The sequence below is a fragment of the Muntiacus reevesi genome, chromosome X (genome assembly GCF_963930625.1).
Source record: "Muntiacus reevesi chromosome X, mMunRee1.1, whole genome shotgun sequence".
Lineage (NCBI taxonomy): Eukaryota > Metazoa > Chordata > Mammalia > Artiodactyla > Cervidae > Muntiacus > Muntiacus reevesi.
The window spans coordinates 11,637,735-11,661,777 of NC_089271.1; the positions used below are offsets into that span (position 1 = coordinate 11,637,735).

Here is a 24,043-nt window from a genome sequence, read left to right on the forward strand (position 1 = left end):
GGAGCAAGCATCTTTCAATTTCATGGCTGCAGTCACCGTCTGCAGTGATTTTGGAGCCCCCCAAAAATAGTCTGTGATTGTTTTCATAGTTTCCCCATCTATTTGCCATGAAGTGATGGGACCAGAAGCCATGATCTTAGTTTTCTGAATGTTGAGTTTTAAGACAACTTTTTCACTCTCCTCTTTCACTTTCATCGACAAGCTCTTTAGTTCCTCTTTGCTTTCTGCCATAAGGGTGGTGTCATCTGCATATCTGAGGTTATTGACATTTCTCCCAACAATCTTGATTGCAGCTTGTGCTTCATGTAGCCCAGCATTTCTCATGATGTACTCTGCATATAAGTTGAATAAGTAGGGTGGCAACATACAGCCTTGATGTACTCCTTTCCTTATTTGGAACCAGTCTGTTGTTCCTTGTTCAGTTCTAACTGTTGCTTCCTGACCTGCATACAGATTTCTCAGGAGGCAGGTCAAGTGGTCTGGTATTCCCATCTGTTTCAGAATTTTCCACAGTTTGTTGTGATCCACACAGTCAAAGGCTTTGGTGTAATCAATAAAACAGAAGTAGTAATTGTTTTGGAACTTTCTTGCTTTTTCGTTGGTCAAAAAGGATGTTGGCAATTTGATCTCAGTTCCTCTGCCTTTTCTAAATCCAGCTTGAACATCTGGAAGTTCACGGTTCACATACTATTGAAGCCTGGCTTGGAGAATTTTGAACAGTATTAGTGTGTGAGATGAGTACAATTGTGTGGTAGTTTGAGCATTCTCTGGCATTGCCTTTCTTAGGGATTGGAATGAAAACTGACCTTTTCCAGTCCTGTGGCCACTGCTGAGTTGTCCAAATTCACAAAGACAAATATACCATATGATATCACTTAAGTGAGGAGTCCTAAATATGACACAAATGTACATATCTGTGAAACACACTCACAGACACAGAGAACAGACTTATTGTTGCCATGGGGGAAGGGTGTGGAGGAGGGATGGATTGGGAGTTGGGATTAGCAGATGGGAACTATTATATATAGGATGGATAAACAACAGGGTCCTACAGCATGGGACAGGGAACCATAGTCAGTATCCTGTGATAAAGCATAATGGAAAAGAAAATAACAAAGATATATTTGTATACCTGAGTTACTACTGTACAGCAGAAAATAGCATTGTAAATCAACTATACTTCAATAACATTAAAAAAAAAAGACAACTGACTAGATCAACCAGTTCACAGACTCGAACCCTGGTTTATTCAACTGATATCTGAAGGCTCTTGAGAAGGTTGCGGTTTGTGAAGAGCACCATGCCTTTATTCCCCCACCTGGAATGCCATTCTCCTTCTTGGCCTGATAAAACCATCCAGCCCTTCAAAATCCAGCTGGAATGCCAGGTCCTCGTGATACCTCTCCTGACCCCCCACTGATGGACTCCTCTAGGAATCATTCGTCCCATGGAGTCTTGATGTACTTTATGAAATCATCACGCTGTAGTGTAGCTCTTGGTTTGTCTGTCTCTCCCTGAATAAACTGAGTTGTTTTTTTTAAGGTGGAGACTAACCTGTATCTGTCCATCTTTGTGTACCCAGCACCCAGTGTGGCCTTGAACACGTGATAGGTGTTCAGGGAACACATACATGGAAGTGTGGCCATTCATTCGGGCCATCATCTTTTAAGTTTTATTTTATTGCTGAATGAACATTTTGTTTCATTTTTTTTCTTGCTGTAGAACTTAACGAAGTTTTTTTAAGTGTCTGGGAGATGTTAATGACATAACAAAGTAATTATACACAAGGGATGCTGGAAATACAGGGTAATGTAACTTAACAGTCCTTGAGGGAGGAGGGGAATCAATTTTTGTGAGGATTAAAAGGCAAAACATATACCTTGCATTGGAACCTCTTGAAAATTGTTCTTCTAAATGTCCACCCTTTGTTTTCTAGAATTTAGGAGCAATGTATTAGTTCAAATCTCCTTTGTCTTCTTTAGCTTGCTTGGTAAAAATTAATGCTTTCTTCTACAGAATGAAACAAAAGAAATCTATGCTCAAAGGCAGCTTCTACTAAAAGACATAGATTTGCTGAGAGGCAGAGAAGCCGAGCTGAAGCAAAGAATTGAAGCCTTTGAATTGTAAGTAAAATGTGTCCCTTTTGGACTTTCAGAATGAATGAGATGAAAAAGAACTGCTAAATATGTCTACATATTCTAATACTACAGAATAGAGTTCTTGGTTGTAAAGGTGATATCACCTAGCTTCAAAGGCACACTTTAGGAGAAATGAAAATGAGTATTTTTTTTTTAATATTAGACACTGGGATGAAAGTGGAAGGAAATGCCATCATCAGGCTACAGTGGGACCAGACAAATAATTTGGAGAAGCAAATAATGCTTTAACAGATCATACGTTTCCCATTTATGTCAACCATTCAGATCTCAGTTTCATGTGCATGCAGTAACTGAATTCCAGACAGCCAGACCTGCCAGATTGACCTGCTCTGCTGGCAAAAAAGGGCAACACAGTGGCTCTGAGTTGACTTGTACTGGGAGAAACTGTTTCTTGTAATGTGTGTGTTGCCTTTTTCTATACATTCACCAGTCTTCCATTCTTCACATCTTACCTAGGATACATAGCAAGCTCAGCATTGTATAGTTTATGGAATAAGCCTTCTTTCCCATTTGGTATCTGCCATTATTCAGCACTCACAGGTACTCCAGGAATCTTCTTTCCTTAAAAGATTTGCCTTTGTTTTCATGAATGTTGTTTTCTCATTTATATAGGCTAGGTTTGTTTGATTTCTTCTCTCTGCCAACATTACTCTTTTGGGCAGTACTCAAGAGGTAAATTGACCATAAGAGAGAAAAGGAAACCAATTTTGGCACTGATAGTTAATGATTATGTAATCACTTATTTACCTCCATTTTCCCTCCTCCTCCTTCCTAAGCATACTGAAAGTGAACATGTTAGTTCTCAGTCGTGTCCGACTCTTTGTGACCCCATGGACTGTAGTCCACCAGGCTCCTCTGTCCATGGAATTCTCCAGACAAGGATACTGTAGTGAGTTTCTATTTCCTTCTCCAAGGGATCTTCCCAACCAGGGATCGAATCCAGGTCTCCTGCATCACAGGCAGATTGTCTACCATGTGAGCCATCAGGGAAGCATATCATATAAGCTAAATACTTCTCCTTTGTTTTACAGATTAACCAGCAGAGGGCGCTAACACACAGACGTTTTATCCTTTGCTTGGAATAGTCTCTGTTCCCTAGCACTTCTGGTTTTAGCTTGATCTGAGTCCCTGTGAACCCAGTTCCCCGGCTCTGGAATTGATTTTGTGCTTGACTTGAGGTTTCACTATCAAGACCATTCCTTTCTTCGGTGTTGGGATGTTCTGATTGATCCATCTATCTTTTGCTCTCTCTTCAGTATTTTCTCTTCAGTATTGATTTAGTTCACTGATATTGAACTAGTAGATTATGAAAGGCCAGAACAAATTGTATGTCTTTAATAGCTATGGGCTAGTCAGTTAGAAACAGTATTATAAAAGAAATAAGCACTTGAGTATGCTAACTGAAGTGTGTGTGTAGCTTTGTAACTTAAAACAGAAATCTTTTACCCCTGAATTGATTATGGCCACTTACCACTTGTGACCATTTTTTTAAAGTGTGAACCATCTCCTGTGAGACACCACTTTGGTTTTGGCGTTTTCTCACTCGCCCCAGCCAGAGAACTATTGAGTTCTGTCTATAGTTCAGATCCATCATCACTAGGTCAGGCTCCTAAAATAGTGGGACACTTCTAGCCCTTTGTTTTTACTCTCTAGCCATGACAGTCACAGAACAGTTTGAGGCTGTGGGGCTAAAAACACATGGTGTCTTTTCCCCAATATTAATATTTTTCAATTTTGCCTTATCTGTTTTTGCTAATTTCAGGGCCCAGAGACTGCAAGAAGAAAAAAATAAAAGCATGACTGATGAACTGAGGAGACGGGAGTTGAATATAAAGACCATTGAGGAGACCTATGACCAAAAGCTCAAGAACGAACTTCTAAAGTAATTGTTTGGCATCTTTAAAAGAAAAAGTTTGAATTAAGTTGATGGAAACACAGCAACACTAATAAAGTAGATAAGACTAGTATTTTATGGCACAATCCAATGTTTAAAAAAAATGCACATGTTCATTGAAAATCGAGCTTTTCCTGTGAATATTCGCGTTAGGATGGTTTTAAAAAGATATAGTACAGGACATAGCATCCTCTGCTTGTTCTTGTCACTTCTGGAGTATTTATTGAGGGCCTGTGATTTGTTTGAATTTCTTAGGGCACCTTGTAACTTGCTAAGAAGCTATAAAATGGGGATTATAATCACTTTTTATGTTTTCCTCTACCCTACTCATACTGCCATTCAGATGGAATAGCTAATGATCTGTAAATTATTCTGCTAATTCGGTATAGTATTTGTTGATCTGTATTCCTTCAAGATTCTGTAAAGCCAGAATCAAAAGGAACAAACTAGAATTAACTGTATAAAGCAAAAAACAATAGAGGGAAAGGGAAATATGTACAGCTGTGGTACCACAGCTTTCCTCTAGTCTGAGTTCTGTTGTGTTCTAGTGGATAGTATCTTAGTGCAGAGGCATTCAGTGCATATGTGGTAAGTTTTTTCTCCAGTGCTCAGTGTGACGTCTGGTGCAAAGTAAGTGTTCACTTAATGTTTATTGATGCAGTGAATTTATAGTGAGGTGATGACTCAACACAGCGGCTCTCGATGTTTCTTCATCATTGGCCTCTCTCGACTGCTTTGTCCATAATTTATCATTGATAGTCCATGATATAGTACCTTCAAAGGTTTTTGGAGGTTATTCTTTAAAATAATTCTAATAAAAAATATAGCACTTTTCTGTGGATCAGTTTTGACGTGGTAGATTTTTATCCACATATTTTATGGAGTTGTCTACGTATTTTAGAGATAAGCTCTATAAAGAATCCATAGTTGTTAAAGTTTTAGGAATAAATGAATAAAAGTGTGTGTTAGCTTGATACAGCTATGGAGTGGAATTGTCAGGTATCTTTGTCCGTGGGTGTCCTCATATGACTTTGGCAGGTGTTGAGGTTCTGAGGGTATTCACCATGGGAGTACTTCTTTCCTTTTTCTAATCTTTGAACCAGAAAGTCAGCTGCTAACAGCTGATGGAGATGGCAAAATTTCATGAAAATGTGACTCTGGTATCACCAGTCTGAATATATTTGCTGTTGACAGTAGCTCTTGGTACTACTTTGCAGCTCCGTAGGGCAAAAGGTCTTATCCTGCTTGAGGGTGGGAAGGCAGGACAGGTAGATTGAAAGTGACTGACTTGTTATCCTTTGGGATTTAGAGTCTGCTGTATACAGTATAAAGTAAGTAAATTTACTTTTTTTGTGTCACTGGATGCCAACTGAGAAACAGTGCTCTCTATAGCCTCAATAACGTGACCCTTCATTTTGTGCTTGAGTTTTGGGACCCAGTTTATAGAACTGCAGCAAGACTTTAGTGGGCTTTTTATAGCCAGAATGTGGACCCCTGGCCTTAGCACTGAGTGCTCCTGAAGTTCATGCGTTGTCCTGTTTAGTATCCTTCAGTGCCCTGACGCCATCGTTGTTAGCAGTCTGTCTAGGGAAGTGACCAGGAACTCATTTTCCATCCTTCTGATTCTCAGGTATCAACTTGAACTGAAGGAGGACTATATCACTAGAACCAACAGACTGATCGAAGATGAAAGGAAAAATAAAGGTGATTTTGGGGGCAGGGCAGGAAACTGTATTTTTCAATTTCGACACAGGTTATTAGCTTAAGTTGGGTCTGTTCTTTAATCCAAAAAATATGTACCTTCCACTTCATTGTTACTATTAACTAACATAGATTTTGTCCTTTTAATTTTTTGTTTCTTGTTTAACTTTTTGTATATTCACAAAGATCAGTGATTTATTGGTAGAATTTTATTTAACTATATTTCAGTATATCTTGATGAATAAATCTGTGATGTCAAGAAGGTGATAGCAGCTTACTGCTATTGGTTAATACTACTATAAACCATGAGAGGTATTATTTTTTACTTAGGAGAAATTTTATTTTAACTTCTCTGTACCTCATGACCTGGTTTCTTATATTTTTTTTTAACTTCTAACACATATTTATGCTTCATGATATTTTATTTTCACATATAGCCTCCTAAACTCTTGTATATATTACCCTGAGATGAGAAAGTTGGGTAATTTATTGATCTTTCAGATATTTTACATTGCAATGTATTTCAAGGAACTATCCTGTGACAAGAGTTTTGGGTGGATATTTCAAATGGATTCCAAGGAGTAAACCAGGGCTGGGAACATGCTCCTTATCAGAAGGTCACCAGGTGTGTGTGGCTGCTCCTTTGCACCTGTTGTGCTCAGACTAATATTAATACTTCTATAGGAATTGGTATTGCCATGTAGTTAGCTTGTGACTTTTTGATGATACATCTATATAGCCTTACATTAGATGAAGTGATAATGACAAAATAGTAACTATAAAATCTTACCAGAGCACTCTTTGTCTTTAAGGAAATTCAGAGCTGTTGGCATGAGGGCCCCGCATTCCACAAGGGTGGTGTAACTCTGGTGACTTGTGTGTAGCAGGAAGTTCACCACATACAACTGACTTCACATCACCTATTGAGTAACAGGACTTACTTGCCTGTTATTTTTTTTTTTGACCCAGTATCTGCTGTTTTATATCTTTTTTTTTTTTTTTAGCCATGCCACAGGGCTTATGAGATCTTAATTTCCTGATCAGTGATCAAACCTGCACTCTGGGCAGTGAAAGCATGGAGTATTAACGACTAGGCCACCAGGGAATTCCCTCTGCTAGTTTAGATGATGAAATAATGGTCATTAGGTCTGCCATACTGGCTGTAAATGCTTAAATGACTTGTATTCACTGGGAAACCTTTATAATATTTAGTTGCTTGGCTCTGTCTTTCAGAGAAAGCTGTACATTTGCAAGAGGAACTTGCAGCTCTTAATTGTAAAAAGGAAGAACTTGATCGTTCTATAAACCGTGTGAAAGAACTCGAGGTAATTGTTAATCATATTTATTTTTTTAAATAGATGTTAGACAACACAGGAAATTTTAACTTCAGTCACACATAATTTATCTCAAGTGATCCTTTGTATGTTTCGACTGTTTATTATATGATTCAGAGGGTGATGGCTGAACTTAATTCAGTAGCTCTTCATTTCAATCTTTGTCTCCTAAAGAAGCGTAGAAAGAGCATGTCCTTTGGGGCCCAGAGTCATCCATGAATCCTGTCTCCCTCACTGTTTGTGTGCCTGTGGGCAAGATCTGTGACCTCAGATCCCTTATCTGTAAACTCTGGAATATTGCTTACATCCCATGGTTTGTTCAGGGACTTCAGCTGGTTTCTCTGCCTTTCCATAGCAAGTGGCTGGCATGTACTAGTATCTGCTCAGCTTTTTTCCCCTTCCCCTCAGCACCAGGTAAAAGTTCCTGTCACTATATTGGGATCTCACAGATTAAAGCAAAATGAGAGGCATTTTTCACATGATACTGTTAGTTTTTTTCTGTTCGTTTCTGTGCTTGCTATCCAAAGCCCAGAACTGGACCTTCAGATACTTAAAATATATTCTGTATATAAGATTTGTCTTTGCAACTGTGATGAATTACTTGAGAACTTTATAGGCTCCTATCTTCAAATGAGATATATCAGACTGAGGGAAGGAGAGCACTTCCCAGCACCTTAGTAGTATCTATCTCACTTTTTCATATTAAAAAAAAGACACATTATTAACTCTGTGATGGCTTTTGGGTCCTTAGTTGCATCTGGAAAGTTGGGTGAGAATCTGAAGGACTTGCTGTGTAGGACAGGATTCTGCATAAATTGAGTTGTATGAACTTGCCCCAGCTCCAAGACAGAAGTTGTTGTAGTTAGAGTCATCTTGTTACAGAGAAGCAGACCAGCGAACTGACCATAATTAAATTATGCCACAAAACTGAGAGCAGACTGTCAGCATTTACCTACTCAGTCCTGTACAGTCGCTGTTCAAATACAGGTTTTCCTTTTCCAATTCCAGCTTGAGTTGGAGTCTGTCAGAGCGCAGTGTTTGGCGTTAACAAAGCAAAACCACATGCTAAGCGAGAAGGTTAAAGAGACGAGTGACTATTCTCTACTGAAAGAAGGAAAACTGGAGCTTCAGGCACAAAATAAACTACTTAAACAACAAGTAGAAGACATGAAAAGTGAAAACATGCATCTCCTAAACCGTAAGTCTTTTTTTTTTTTTTACATGATTTGTAATTCATGTTAGGTTCATGTTAGGAAATTACTTTTTTTTTTTGGCTACACCATGAGAATGTGGGATCTTAGTTCCCCAACTAGGGATCAAAACTGTGCCCCCTGCAGTGAAAGTGCAGAGACCTAACTACTAGACCACCGGGGAAGTCCCAGGAAACTGCTCTAGGGGAGGCTTCAGTTGGGAAGGTTTTATAAAATTAAAATTCTCAGATTGAAATTCCTTCTTTTTTGCTTGCTATTCCATAATTCATAGTGTCTGTAAGAATAAACATTTTTAAATTTACTTTTCATTTTAGATTAGAGTATGGTTGATTTACAGCATTGTGTTTCAGGTGTAGAGCAAAGGGATTCTGTTATACATATACACATATCCATTCTTTCTCAGCTTCTTTTCCCATGTAGGTCATTACAGGTTATTGAGTCGAGTTCCCTGTGCTGTACAGTCGGTCCTTATTATCTATTTCATATGTGGTAGTGTGTGTCTGTTAATCCAAAACTCCTAATTTTATCCTTCCCCCTGCCTTTCCCCTAGGCTAACCATAAACTTGTTTTTGAAGTCTGTGTAGTCTGTTGTGTTTTGTAAATAAGTTCATTCGTATCACTTTTTAGATTCCACGTATAAGTGATATCGTAAGATATTTGTCTTTTTCTGTGACTTGGCCTCACTTGGTATGGTGTTCTCTAGTTGCATACTTGTTGCTGCAAATGGCATTATTTCTTTTTTGTGGCTGAGCAGTATTCCATTGTGTATATGTACCACATCTTCTTTATCCATTCATTTGTCCATGGACATTTGGTTGCTTCTATGTCTTGGCTATTGTAAATAGTGCTGCAGTGAACATTGGGGTGCATATATCTTTTCAAATTATGGTTTTCTCCAGACATGTGCCTAGCAGTGGGATTGCTGGATCACATGGTAGTTCTATTTTTAGTTTTTTGAGAATCCTTCATACTGTTCTCCATAGTGGATGTACAAATTTACATATCCACCATCAGTGAAGGAGGATTCCCCTTTCTCCATGCCCTCTCCAGCATTTATTATATACAGACTTTTTGATGAGGGCCATTCTAATTGGTGTGAGGTTGTATCTTATTGTAGTTTTGATGTGCATTTCTCTAATATAATTAGTCATGTTGAGCATCTTTTCATGTGCTTTTTGACCATTTATATTTTTTTTGAGAAATGTCTATTTAAATCTTTTGCTTGCTTTTTGATTGGGTTATTTGAACTGCATGACCTGTTTGTATATTTTGGAAATTAATCCCTTGTTGGTTACCTCATTTGTAAATGTTTTCTCCCATTCTGTTGGGTGGTCTTTTCATTTTGTTTATGGTTTCCTTTGTTGTGCAAAAGCTTTGAAGTTTTATTAGGTCCCATTTGTTTATTTTTATTTTCATTACTCTATGAGGTGGATCCAAAAAGATATTGCTGCAGTTTATATCAGTGTTCTGCCTGTGTCTTCCTCTAAGTGTTTTTTAATATCTGAGCTTACCCAGTGGCTCAGTGGTAAAGAATCACCTGTAATGCAGGAGACCTGGGTCGGGAAGATCCCCTGGAGAAGGAAATGGCAACCCACTCCAGTACTCTTGCCTGGAGAATCCCATGGACGGAGGAACTTGGTAGGCTACAGTCCACGGGGTCTCAAAGAGTCAGACACGACTGATTGACTTCACTTTCACTCTTGCCTGGAGAATCCCTTGGACAGAGGAGCCTGGTGGGTTATGGTCCATGGGGTCGTAAAGAATTGGACATGACTGAGCATACATGCATGGGCTTACATTTAGGCCCTTTAATCCATTTGGGGTTTATTTTTGTGTATTGTGTTAGAGAATGTTCTAACTTCATTCTTTTGCATGTAGCTGTACAGTTTTCCCAGCACCACTTGAAGAGACTGTCTTTTCAACATTGTATATTCTTGCCTTTGTCATAGATTAATTGACCATAGGTGCGTGGGTTTATTTCTGGGCTTTCTGTTCTATCCCATTGATCTATATTTCTGTTTTTGTGCCAGTATCATACCATCTTGATTACTGTAGCTTTATAGTATAGTCTAAAGTCAGGGAACCTGATTCCTCCAGCTTCATTCTTTCTCAAGATTGCTTTGGCTGTTCAAGGTCTTTTGTGTCTCCATACAGATAGTGAAATTGTTTGTTCTAATTCTGTGAAATGCCATTGGTAATTTGATAGGGTTTGCACTGTATCTGTAGATTGCCTTGGGTTGTTCAGTCGCTCAGTCCTGTCTAACTGTTTGTGACCCCATGGACTGCAGTACATCAGGCTCCTCTGTCCTTCACCATCACCTGGAGCTCGCTCAAACTCATGTCCATCGAGTTGGTGATGCCATCCAACCATCTCGTCCTCTGTCATCACCTTCTCCTCCTGCCTTCAATCTGTCCCAGCATCGGGGTGTTTTCTAATGAGTCAACTCATCGCATCAGGTAGCCAAAGTATTGGAGCTTCAGCTTCAGCATCAGTCTTTCCAATGAATAATCAGGATTGATTTCTTATAGGATTGACTGGTTTGATCTCCTTGCAGTCCAAGGGACTCTCAAGAGTCTTCTCCAATACCATAGTTCAAAAGCATCAATTCTTTGGCACTCAGCCTTCTTTATGGTCCCAACTCTCACATCCATACATGACTACTGGAAAAACCATAGCTTTCACTTGATGGACCTTTGTTGGCAAAGTAATGTCTCTGCTTTTTAATATGCTAAGTTTGTCATAGCTTTTCTTCCAAGGAGCAAGTGTCTTTTCATGGTTGCAGTCACCATCTGCAGTGATTTTGGAGCCCAAGAAAGTAAAGTCTGTCACTGTTTCCATTGTTTCCCCATCTATTTGCCATGAAATGATGGGACCAGAAGTCATGGTCTTAGTTTTCTGAATGTTTAGTTTTAAGCCAGCTTTTTCACTCTCCTCTTTCACCTTCATCAAGAGGCTCTTTAGTTCCTCTTTGCTTTCTGCCATAAGCATGGTGTCAGCTACATATCTGAGGTTATTGATAATTTTCCCAACAATCTGGATTCCAGCTTATGCTTCATCCAGCCTGGCATTTCAAATGATGTACTCTGCATATAAGTTAAATAAGCAGGGTGATAATATACAGCCTTGGCGTATTCCTTTCCCAGTTTGGAACCAGTCTGTGGTTCCATGTCCAGTTCTAACTGTTGCTTCTTGACCTGCATGCAGATTTCTCAGGAGGCAGGTAAGGTGGTCTGGTATTCCCATCTCTTTCAGAATTTTCCAGTTTGTTGTGATTCACATAGTCAAAGGCTTTGGCATAGTCAATAAAGCAGAAGTAGATGTTTTTCTGGAGTTTTCTAGCTTTTCCTATGATCCAACAGATGCTGGCAATTTGATCTCTGGTTCCTCTGCCTTTTCTAAATCCAGCTTTAACAGCTGGAAGTTCTCAGTTCACATACTGTTGAAGCCTAGCTTGTAGAATTTTGAGCATTCCTTTGCTGGTCATTTTCACAGTATTGAATCTTCCAATCCAAGAACATGGTAAATCTCTCTTATCTGTGTTGTCTTTGTTTTCTTTCATCAGCACCTTACAGTTGTCTACGTACAGGTAGATTTATTCCTAGGTATTTTATTCTTTTTGTTGCAATGGTGATTGGGATTGTTTCCTTAATTACTCTTTCTAATCTTTCATTGTTAGTGTATAGAACTGCAAGAGATTTCTGTGGAATGATTTTGTAACCTGCATCTTTACCAATTTCATTAATGACCTCTAGTTTCTGATGGCATCTTTAGGGTTTTCTCTGTATAGTATCATGACATCTGCAAACATGACAGTTTTAGTTCATCTCTTCCAATTTGTTTTCCTTTCATCTCTTTTTCGTCTCTGATTGCCGTGGCTAGGACTTAGGCTCACTCTCCCCATTTCTGGGAGTTTTTCTCCCTCCCAGGCCCTCCAGGCCCAAAGGCTGGTAGCCAACAGCCTGGCCCCATTAGCAGTCTAGGGAACTACACCATCCTTTGTGGCTAGGGACCAGCCTAAGCCAGTCTTCCTTGAAGGCTTCTCCAATGACCTGAATTGGAGATGCCATCTGCTTTCTTCCTGGACCCTGAGAGCCACTGACACAGATGCACAGATCGAATTGGATCTCAGGGCAGTCATGGATAGGTTTTGCTAGAGCGTTCCTTCTCTACCTCTGTGCTTGGTAGAGGGGAGAGGCAGGCTTTCAAATTAATTTAAGGATTAAAAAGAACTCTATTATATGGAGAAGGACTCAAGAATACTAAAATTTGCATTTATGTGCATTAAATTGTTTTGAAATTCCTGTGGCAGAATTGCTCGTTGTCCATTTGATGGAGCTGATAGAAAATTATGTGCATGCCCAAAAAGGAAGAACAATTTGAAACTTCTCTAGCTGCTTTTAAAAGTAAAGGTCAGTGAGAAAACTTCAGTTTGATAACAATCATGTTCTGCTACTTTCCTAGGCATAGCTCAGCCGTCTCCTGAACTGCTGATTTTTCAGAAAGAATTAAAGAAAGCAGAAAACGCTATTGCACTTGAGCATAAGGAGTTTGAAACCCACAAGCAAGCTCTACAAAAACAGCTTGAAAGCGAAGTGAGTATTGCTCCTTGTGCAACCAGGGGTTGAGCCAGTCTGCTGCATAGATACATGAACTTGGCACATGCCACACCAGCGTAAATGGGGTTTACTTCAACATCAGAGCTCCCCCCAGGTGCTAAAGTGTGTGCTTTCTCATCTGAGAGAACTCTCCAGTGATCATGTGACTTTATATTCATAATTGTCACAAAATCCAGAGGCAAGCAAACTCACTTAAACACACAATTTTTCAAGTCCTGGTGGTGCCCACAGTGGCGGTGTCTTGATTCTCACCCTGACTTGAAAATACTGCTGCCATCTTTCTTGTGTCTGCTCTGGAGTAGCTGCTCTAACTTGCATGTGACAAGAGGTGGAAACTTGTTTTATCGTTTGTCATCTTGTAGGGACCCTGTGCGTTAAGGGTGTAATGCTGCTCAGAATTGGCAAAAGGGCAAAAGAGAATAAGCCCAATGAGAGAATAGCTCCCTTTGAAGTGAGCTGTGATTTCTTTTATGTTCATTTCTTTTCTTCTCTGATTCTCTGCAGATTGAGCGCTCCACCCAGCTGAAGGCCCAGGTATTAGAATATGATGCTTCTGTCAAGAGGTTAACTGCACAGATTTCAATTTTAAAATCACAACTAAAACAAACTCAGACAGGTTAGAGACATTTTTAACCTGTGTGTGTGTGTGTGTGTCTAAAACTTCTGACATTTGTGAAAATGTGATTGTTACTCATTGAATTCTTAGTAATTCTCATAGTAGGGGGAAGCTTCCCAGGTGGCTCAGTGGTTAAGAACCCTCCTGCCAACACAGGAGATGTGGGAAATATATGTTTGATCCTTGGGTTGGGAAGATTCCCTTGGAGAAGGGAATGGCAACCTACTCCAGTGTTCTTGCCTGTAGAATCCCATGGACAGAGAAGCCTGGCGGCCTGTAGTCCATGGGACCACAGAGTTGGACACAGCTGAGCACCAGCACCTCGTAGGGAACAGTCATAGAGAAATGTGCCATCTCAGAAGTCAAGCTCCCTGTCCATTTCAGGGATACCAGCCAGGTGGTCAGCTAACGTGACTTGTTTTCACAGGTGCCCCATGCTTGGGGGAACCTCATACCACAGATAGGTGTGATAGCGACACAGAAGCCCCCAAATTCATCCTGGACTTAGGCTTTCCTTTTTTATTTGCTGTCTGGTGGCTCAGACAGTGAAGCATCTGCCTGCAATGCAGGAAACCTGGGTTTGATCCCTGGGTTAGGAAGATCCCCTGGAGAAGGGAATGGCAACCGACTCCAGTGTTCCTGCCTGGGAAAACCCATGGACAGAAGGGCCTGGCGGGCTGCAGTCCATGGGGTCGCAAAGAGTTGGACATGACTGAGTGACTAACACTCACACATCCCAATAAGACGACCAGTCAATTCTTGAGTGATTTTATACATTCCCTGACAGGTTTATGTGAGTGGGAGAGGCAGCATGGCCTGGCTGAAAGAGCACTGCTGCTGAAATCAGAAAATTGGTTTTGTACCCGTTTTGCAGTTAGTTGTTTGGCTTTGGGTACATTTCTTTCAACTTCCTTGGGCCTCGATTCCCCTCTTTGTAATGAGGGTAATACCTTCTGTGCCGTGGAGGATGAAGGGGCTATGTGGTCAGCTCCAGTGCAATGCCTGGAGCACATAAAACACTGGGGAAATGGCCACAGCTGTCATTTTATTACTGTGTCTTTCTGTGGATGCATGACATCTGCCCCTCCTTCATAACAAGTGCTGAATTTGACACTTTCTTGAGCTGCTTTCAAGCCCAGCAGAAGTTCGTGAGACTTTGTGATTCTGAGCCTTCCTCAGTTCCTATTTGCACTTCTTCCTCCTCAGGCCCTTGGCCCCTTCTTCCCACTCTGCTTTTATTTCCGTCCTTCACTCATCTCTACTCTTCCCTGTTGCTTGTTTTCTTGCCACAACTCTGCATTTGCCAGACTTCCCACTGCTGAAACTGTCCCGAGCTCAGATCATTAGAAATAGTTCATTGAGGATGTAAGCTTCACGAGTACGGGCCTCCCAAGCATCTGTCCCTGGCATCATCAAGGTGGTCTTGCAGGAGAGGAGCGGTCACATGTGGTGGCTTTGCATTAGGCCAGCCCAGCGACTTGGTGCTTTGCTATTGGGTGATCCAGCTATAGTCTCCTGTCTGTGATGTGGGAGCAGTGAGAGTTTTGGGCCCACGGTGGTGCCCTGACCACACGCCCTTCTTCCCCTCTCTGAGACTTAGGCTATATGCAGTAGATTTTGCTGCAGCCCTGGGAGTTCGGGGGTGGCATCCTGTAATGAGACACATTCATTATTTTGAAGTCAACTGTGTGAATGTTCCTGCTGGTGAAATAAAGATTATAAATGGGTTTATATCAGATCAGGTCAGATTTTTCAACCACATGAGTTCAAGTCTGGTTAGGCTTTGTCCCTGAATACATTGTGAATGCCTTTTCGGTTCTCAGAACTTTATGGATTTTCAAGGTCGTGCATAATGGATTGTGAAATAATAGCATGCATTACAAAAGAAGGCATATGAAGCAATAGTTGGTACACATAAGCTCTCAAATGTTAATAATTACTGTTTTGACTGTGGTTTTACCGACTTTTTTTTGTTGAAGTATAGTTGACTTACCCTATTGTGTTGATTTCTGCTGTGAAAGTGAAAGTGTTAGTCATTCAGTTGTGTCCAACTCTTGTGCGACCTCAAGGACTGTAGCTCACCAGGCTCCTCCATCCATGGGATTCTCCAGGCAAGAGTACTGGAGTGGGTTGCGATTCTCTTCTCCAGGGGAGCTTCCCCACCCAGGGATCGAACCCAGGTCTCCTGCATTGCAGGCAGATTCTTTACCCTCTGAGCCACCAGATATAACTTTGAATTTACAAACTATTTCTTTTTATTGAAGTATAGTTGATTTACCCTATTGTGTTGACTCTGCTGTACAGCAGAGTGATTCACTTGCATACACATATATATAGATTGCTTTTGGTACTGCTTTCCATTATAATTTATCATAAGGTACTGAATGTAGTTCTCTGTGCTCTACAGTAGAACTTTGTTGTTTATCCCTTCCATACATAGTAGCTTACATCTACTAACCCCAGCCTCCCACTCCATCCCTCCCCCAACTCCCTCCCCCTTGGCAACCATAAGTCTGTTCTCAATGTCTACAAGTCTGTTTCATAGATATGCTCATTTGTGTCATGTTAGATTCTACCTATAAGTGATGCTACATGGTATTTTTCTCTTTCAGACTTAACTTCACCTAGTATGGTATTCTCTGGTTGCATCCATGTTGTTGCAAATGGCATTATTTTGGCCTTTTTTTATGACTGGGTAATATTCCTCTGTGTGTGTGTGTGTGTGTGTGTGTGTGTGTGACTGGGTAATATTCCTGTGTGTGTGTGTGTGTGTGTGTGTGTGTGTGTGTGTGTGTGTGTGTGTGTGTGTGTGTGTGTTGGTGAAGGTTTAGGTTGTTTCCGTGCCTTGGCTGTTGTGAATAGTGCTGCTGTCAACATACAGGTGCACGTATCTTTTGGGATTAGAGTTTTGTCTGTATATATGCCCAGGAGTGGAATTGCTAGATCATATGGTAATTTATTTTTACTTTTCTGAGGAACCTCCATACTCTTTCTCATTTTTCAGTTGAGTTGTTTGGTTTTTTGCCATTGAGTGTATGTATTTTGGAAATTAAGCCCTTGTTGGTAGCATTGTTAGTAAATATTTTGTTCCATTGTGTAGGTTTTTTTGTTTTGTTTATGGTTTCTTTTGCTGTGCAAAGGCTTGTACGTTTGATTAGGTCTCATTTGTTTATTTTTGTTTTTATTTCAATTGCCTTGGGAGACTGACCTAAGAAAACATTGGTGTGATTTATGTCAGAGAATATTTTCCTGTGATCTCTTCTAGGAGTTTTATAGTATCATGTCTTATGTTTAAGTCTTTAAGCTGTTTTGAGTTTATTTTTGTGTATGGTGGAGGGTGTGTTCTGACTTTGTTGATTTACATGCAGCTCTTCAGCTTTCCCAGCACCACTTGTTGAACAGACTGTGTTTTTCCCATTGTATATTATTGCCTCCTTTGTTGAAGATTAATTGACTGTAGATGTGTGGGTTTATTTATGGTCTGTCTATTCTATTCCATTAATGCATATGTCTGTTTTTGTGTCAGTATGATGATGTTTTGATTACAGTAGCTTTGTAGTATTGTCTGAAGTCTGGAAGGGTTATGCCTTACGGCTTCTTTTTTTTCCCCTCAGGATTACTTTGGCAATTCTGGGTCTTTTATGGTTCCATATAAATTTTTGGATTGATTATTCTAGTTCTGTGAAGAAATATAATGGGTAATTTGATAGAGATCACATTAAATCTATAGATTTCTTTGCGTAGTATTGCCATTTTAACAGTATTGTTCCAGTCCAAGAGCATGGGATTTCTTTCCATTTCTTTGAATCCTCTTTAATTTCCTTTATTAATATTTGATGGGCTTCCGTAGTAACTCATCTGGTAAAGATTTCACCTGCAATGCAGGAGACGCCAGTTCAATTCCTGGGTCTGGAAGATCCACTGGAGAAGGGATAGGCTACCCACTCCTGTATTCATGGGCTTCTCTGGTGGCTCAGCTGGTAAAGAATCCTATTTTATAGTTCTCAATGTATAAATCTTTCACCTCGGTCAAGTTTATTTTTCTTTCTTTTTTTTTTTTTTTTGTGGGGGAAGTAATTTTAAAAGGTACTGTTTTTTTTTACATTCCCTTTTTAATATTTCATTATTAGTGTAAAGAAATGCAACTGGTTTCTGAAGGTTAATCTTGTATCCTGCTACTTTGCTGAATTCATTTATTAGATATAGTAGCTTTTGTGTAGAGTCCTTAGGATTTTCTATATATGTAGTTTCATGTCATCTGCATATAGTGGCAATTTTACCCCTTCCTTTCCAATTTGGATACCTGAAAGCAGTACTGTATTGAAGAGATTAGAGTGGGCATCCTTGTCTTGTTTTAAATTTTACTAGAAAGGCTTTTGGCTTTTCACCATTGAGTATTACGTTGGCTGTGGGTTTTTCATAAATGGTTATTATTGTGTTCAGACATGTTTCCTCTATACCCACCTTAGTAAGAGTTTTGTCTTGACTGGATGTTGAGTTTTCTCAAATGGTTTTTCTGCATCTATTGAGATGATCATGTGGTTTTTGTCTTTTGTTTATGTGGTGTTTCACATTGATTTGTGTACGTTGAACCATTCTTGTGAGCTTGGGATGAATCTCATGTGGTTGTAGTATATGATCTCTTGTGTGTATTGTTGGATTCAGTTTGCTAATAGTTTGCTGAGGAATTTTTCATGTATATTCATCAAAGATACTGATCTGTAATTTTCTTTTTTGGTGGTGTCTTTGTCTGGTTTTGGTATCAGGGTGACGGTGGTTTCATAGAAGATCTTTGTGAGTGTTCCTACCTCCTTAAGTTTTTGTAAGCGTTTGAGAAGGATCTGTATAAGTTCTTTGTATGTTTGGAAGAATTCACTTGTGAAGACATCTGGTCCTGTACTTTGTATGGAGTTTTTTGTTTGTTTAATTACAGGTTCTCTCACTCCTAGTGATCAGTCTGTTCAAATTATTTCTTCTTGATTCAGTTTTGGTGAGCTCTGTATTTCTACAGAGTTGTCCATTTCTTCTAAGTTATCGAATTTATTGGCATATAATTGTTCTTAGTATTCCCTTAGGGTTTTTTTGTGTATTTTTTGTGTATTTCTGTGGTATTGGCTGTGGTATCTCATTTTAATTTCTTATTTCGTTTGTTTGGGTTCTGCCTCTTTTCTTGGTGAGCCTGGCCAGAGGTTTATCAATTTTGTTTATTCTTTCAAAGACCCAGCTCTTGGTTTTATTGACTTTTTCCATTTTTTAATTGCTACTTTATTTTCTGTCTTTATTCCTTCTTTCTGCTGACTTTAGGTTTTGTTCTTCTTTTTCTGATTCTTTTAGGTGGTATATTATGTTGTTTATTTGAGATTTTTCTTGTTTTTTTGAAGAAGACCTGTACTACTGTGAACTTCTAAGAACTGCTTTTGCTATGGCCCTTAGATTTTGTATGGTTCCATTTTCATTGTCATTTGTCTTAAGGTATTTTTAAATTTCCACTTTGGTTTCCTTGTTGATCCATTGGTTTTCCAGTAGCATACTGTTTAGTCTGCATGTAGTCATTTTTTCCCCATTTCTTTTTCTGTGGTTAATTTCTAGTTTCATGCCTTTGTAGTCAGAAAAAGATGTGTGAGATAATTTCTGTACCCTTACATTTTTTGAGGCTTGTTTTGTGCTCTAGTATGTGGTCAGTTGTAGAGACTGTTCCACGTGCAGTTGAAAGGAATGTGTATTGGTTTTTTGTTCTTGGATATAATGTCGTGAAAATATCAATTAGGTCTAACTGCTCTATTGTACCCTTTAGGATCTCTGTTGTTCTATTATTATTTTGCATAGAAGATCTGTACATTGATGGGAGTGGGGTGTTAAAGTCTCCTACCATTATCATATTCTTGTGAATTTATCTCTTTATATCTGTTTGTATTTGTTTTATGTGTTTGGGTGCTTCTATGTTAGGTGCATATATTTTAGGTTAACGCATGTAAAATCTTCTTGTGTTGATCCTTTCATCATTATAAAGTGTCCTTCATTATCTTTATGACCTTTGTGTTAAAGTCTATTTAGTCTGGTTAAAGTATTGTGACCCCTGCTTTTTTTTCATTTCTGTTTGAATGAAATATCTTTTTATATCTCTTTACTTTCAGTCTGTGTCCTTTGCCCTAAGCTCTTGTTTTTTTTAATCCCATCAATGTCAATCACTCTGTGTCTGTTGATTGGAGCATTCAGTCCATTTACATTTAAGGTGATTATTGTTAGATATATATTTATTGCCATTTTAAGGCTTGTTTTCTCATTGATTTTATACTTGTCCATTTCTTTTTGTTTTTCTTTGTGTGGTTTGATGATTTTCTTTTGTATTATTTTTATGTTCTTTTTGGTTTTTGTGAATCTGTTGTATATTTTTGATTTGTAGTTACCCTGTTTTTCAAGTATGTTAACTCCATCCTTTATCTACTTGCCTTAGACTGGTAGCCATATAGGCGCTAACACATTCTAGGAAAGGGGGGAAATTTACAGTTTCTTACTCTCTCTTGCTGCCTTTAGAATCCTCTCTTTAACTTTTGCCATTTTTTATTAAAATATGCCTTGGTGTAGGTCTCTTTGAGTTTACCTTATGTGGAACCCTGTCTGCTTCCTGCACTGGATATCTGTTTACATCTTCAGGTTTGGGACGTTTTCAGCCATAATTTTTTCAAGTACATTTTTTATCTTTTCTCTTTCTTCCCCTTCTGGAATCCCTGTTATGTATAGATTGGCTGGCATGCTTTTTATTGTCCCATAGGTCTCTGGCTCAGTTGGTAAAGAATCTGCCTGCAATGCAGGAGACCCCAGTTCGATTACTGGGTTGGGAAGATCCAGTGGAGAAGGGATAGGCTACCCACTCCAGCATTCTTGGGCTTCCCTTGTGACTCAGCTGGTAAAGAATCTTCCCATAATGTGTGAGACTTGGGTTCGATCCCTGGGTTGGGAAGATCCCCTGGAGAAGGGAAAGGCTACCCTCTCCAGTATTCTGGCCTGGAGAATTCCGTGGACTGTATAGTCCATGGGGTTGCAAAGAGTTGGACACGACTGAGCAACTTTCACTTTTACTACTTTCAGGTCTCTTGTTTAGGTTTCTTTTTCTGTTTTTCATTTGGCTTTCTGTCTGTAAAAACCAATGGGTGATTTACATTATTCTATCTTCTGGGTCACTTATTCATTCTTCAGCATTATTTGTTTTGTTTTGTTTCGGCCATGCCACATGGCTTGCAGGATCTTAGTACCCTGGCCAGGAATTGAACCCACACCCTCAGCAGTGAAAGTGTGGAGTCCTAACCATTGCACCACCAGGGAATTGCCTGTTTTTTTATATTATTCTTTGCCTTTAGTTCAGTTTTTGTCTCAGCAAATGAGTTTTGTAATTTTCTTGCTTCCTCTTTATAGTTTCTATTCCCTTTTTACAATACTCTCCTTTTCTACTGATAATTTTTCCTTAATCCCTTTAGTATTTTCATTATCTTTTTTGAAATCAGTGTCTGTTAAACTGAAGAGGTCTGTTTCATTGTTTGTTCTTTCAGGGGAATTATCTTGGTCTTTTAGCTGGGAGTGGTTCCTCTTCTTCATTTTACGTAATTTTCTCTCCCAAACTTACAGAAGAGAAATTATCTACTGTGGTCTTGGGAGACTATTTATATGTGGAAGCATCACTGTGTAGCTTCTGTGGGTTTAGTGTTTGTTTGGCATGAGGGCTGTTTTTGGTATGGGTGACTGTGACCTCTTTACTCAGCGTGTGCTAGCCACGGTCATTATCACCTTATAATCAGAGTGTGCAGATGTGGTGGCTGGTGCCCAGTCCTTAGGTTCTCAGCTTTGGTGGAGGATCTCACACACTCCCAGGACACGTGATGGGATCATTGGTGGCTTGAGACCACTCCTGGAGCCCAGAAGGGCGGCAGTGGTGGCCATTCGAGACTGCTTCTGTAGCCTGAGGTAGGGAGTAGGTCACAGCAGAGGCTCAGAACAGATCCTGAAGCCTGTGGCACGCAGGTGGCGGTTGCTGCTGCTCGTGACCCCTCTCAGAGCTCCTGTAGGCCGTGTCATGCCACCTGAGAGTGTGCACAGCAGAAAAGGCTGCAGTGGTGTGTCCCACCACTCCCCTCACACACCCCAACCATCAGTAGCACCTGGCCTCTAAGGCGACCCAAGCTTCCTTCATGTACACCCTCAGGAACGACTGCTCCAGACTCCAGCCCCTTCAGGCTGTTTCCACATAGCCCACCCTAGCCCTCTCCCTGGGTCTGATTTCCGAAGTGTGAGCTTCAGCACCCAGCTTCTGCCTGCCTGGGGTGGACACATGTCTCGGGCTGGGGAGTATAGGGCAGTGGTGCTGACCTTTTGTGCAGGTTTCTCCCTCCCAGCTGCTGTACACCAAAGGCTGCATTCTCCTCCGAGACTCTGGAGCTCACCTCCATCTTGGCTGATCTCGTGGGGTGCAGGAACCTTGCCTCTTTTATAGCACCCTCCTGAGGATACAGATCCTGTCCCAACTTCTTCCTTGCCTTTTTTCCCCCTTTTGTCCTACCTGGTTCTATGGAGATTTCCTTGCCCTTTCGGAGGTCTAAGGTCTTCTGCCAGTATTCAGTAGATATTCTGTGAGAATCATTCCACACATAGATGTATTGTTTGTTGATGTATTTGTGGGTGGAGGTGAGCTTCACTTCTTACTACTCCAGCATCTTGATCACACGCCACAAACTGTTTAATGTGCTAGTTGATTTTTCAACAAAAAATTGCTGAAACATTTCAGTTTGGTTCTCCACCTTTTCCCTTCCTGTCTCACACTCTGTTTGTGACCTGCAGCACTAGAGAACGAAGTGTACCGCAACCCGAAGCACTGTCTGCTGAATCGCTCCATCAGCGGGTTGAGCACCAGGGTGGTGCCTCGTGATGGCAACATCAGTGGGGATTTCTTGAAAAATTCACTGAGACAAGAGGAGGTGACAGCAGGCCCAGTTGTACCGCGGATCCCCAAATACCCAAATGCCAGCGCAGAGGGGAGTTCCCCTGATTCTGAACTCGAGTTTGTAGCCAGTACCAAGGTAAGGGTGAGAGAGCTGGAGGAGGAGGCAGAGCGTCTGGAAAAAGCTTTCCAGAGCTACCATCAAAGGGTCAGTCAGTGCCCTGCCAAGAGCCGCTTGGCAGCCAGAAGCCCACCCCTGCTGCGTCTGCCGGGGACTCTCAAGAATATCACTGCAGCTGTTCCCGAGAGGTGTGTGTTTGTGGATGCCAAAGTCACCTCTCAGCAGCCTCCAGTGAGCACACGCGGAGGGGACGAGAGCGAGGTGTCCGAGGTGCCCAGCAGCATGGCCTCAAGGTCACACAAGAGCGTAGCCTCCAGACGGCTCTCCTCCACGCCACTCCCCAAATCAAGAAGCCTTGATAGTGAAATGTACCTAGAAGGTGAGCTATGGATACAGGCCTGTGGATGCTCTGGACAGGGGTCGGTTGCTCCTCATCCCCCCTCTCCTCTGGGTAACAGTGCAGCTGGAGGCTGATAAACTGGGAGTCATGGGAGCCTCTGAACTGTGGGCTCCTGGGAAACCATGGCTCCCCCACCCCAGGTTACAGGTGGTGTAGAGGCCATAGGAGGGAGGGTCAAGTGCGGCATTTTGCTTGGCATGTGGAGGTTTTCAGAGAGTGACTGTGGCTTTTCCTTGGCTGCTGGTTAGTTTCATGTATTCTCTTGTTATCACTGAAGTTTCATTTTCATGTCTGAATTGTTAGTTCTGTGGATGATTTTCACATACCCTACTGCTTGCAAAGATGATCGAAGACATTTTCAAAGTGGTAGAAATCTTTAGAAGCTGCACTGCCATCTTCTCCACACAATCTGTAACGTGCTTGTCCTGGTTCCTCCTGCCACGTAGGTCTGGGCCGGTCCACTGTGACTGCCACCTGTCCCGACAGAAAGCCACAGCCTTCGCCTGCCGAGTCCAGGCACAACCTCTCTGTGCACTCACTGTCCAGCCCTCTGGAGCAGAAGGCCGGGTAAGTACCTCGTTGTCTGCCTGGCCTCTGCTGAGGCTGGTTAGCTTCCTGTGGTCTCAGCTAGGACTGGCTCCGTTTTTTTAGGTAATGTTAAAGACCATGTGGCAGGATAGAATTTGCAATCAGATTATAAGATGCATCATCTCTGAGAATCATTTGAATTATTGCCTGGAGGAAAAAAAAATTCTACTTGTTTGCTAAACTTGATGTATAGTGTATATGTGAAAGTCTCTCAGTTGTGTCTGACTCTTTGTGACCCCATGGATTATACAGTCCATGGAATTATCCAGGCCAGAATACTGGAGAGGGTAGCCTTTCCCTTTTCCAGGGGATCTTCCCAACCCAGGAATCAAACCCAGATCTCCTGCATTGCAGGCAGATTCTTTACCAGCTGAGCCACAAGGGAAGCCCAAGAATGCTGGAGTGGGTATCCTATCCCTTCTCCAGCAGATCTTCCCAACTCAGGAATCAAACTGGGGTTTCCTGCATTGCAG

General features: G+C 40.8%; 1 protein-coding gene across 7 annotated transcripts in view; it reads left to right on the top strand.

The window, feature by feature from the left end:
- OFD1 (OFD1 centriole and centriolar satellite protein) overlaps positions 1-24,043 on the top strand; it is a 64,469-nt gene that overhangs the window by 29,936 nt on the left and 10,490 nt on the right. For all 7 annotated transcript variants that reach the window (XM_065916214.1, XM_065916217.1, XM_065916216.1 and 4 more), the window contains 9 exons: positions 2,017-2,123; positions 3,922-4,041; positions 5,684-5,757; positions 6,988-7,079; positions 8,097-8,286; positions 12,762-12,892; positions 13,421-13,532; positions 22,362-22,961; positions 23,429-23,549. In XM_065916214.1, the coding sequence (XP_065772286.1) occupies positions 2,017-2,123; positions 3,922-4,041; positions 5,684-5,757; positions 6,988-7,079; positions 8,097-8,286; positions 12,762-12,892; positions 13,421-13,532; positions 22,362-22,961; positions 23,429-23,549 (1,547 nt within the window). The remainder of the gene's footprint in view (positions 1-2,016; positions 2,124-3,921; positions 4,042-5,683; positions 5,758-6,987; positions 7,080-8,096; positions 8,287-12,761; positions 12,893-13,420; positions 13,533-22,361; positions 22,962-23,428; positions 23,550-24,043) is intronic.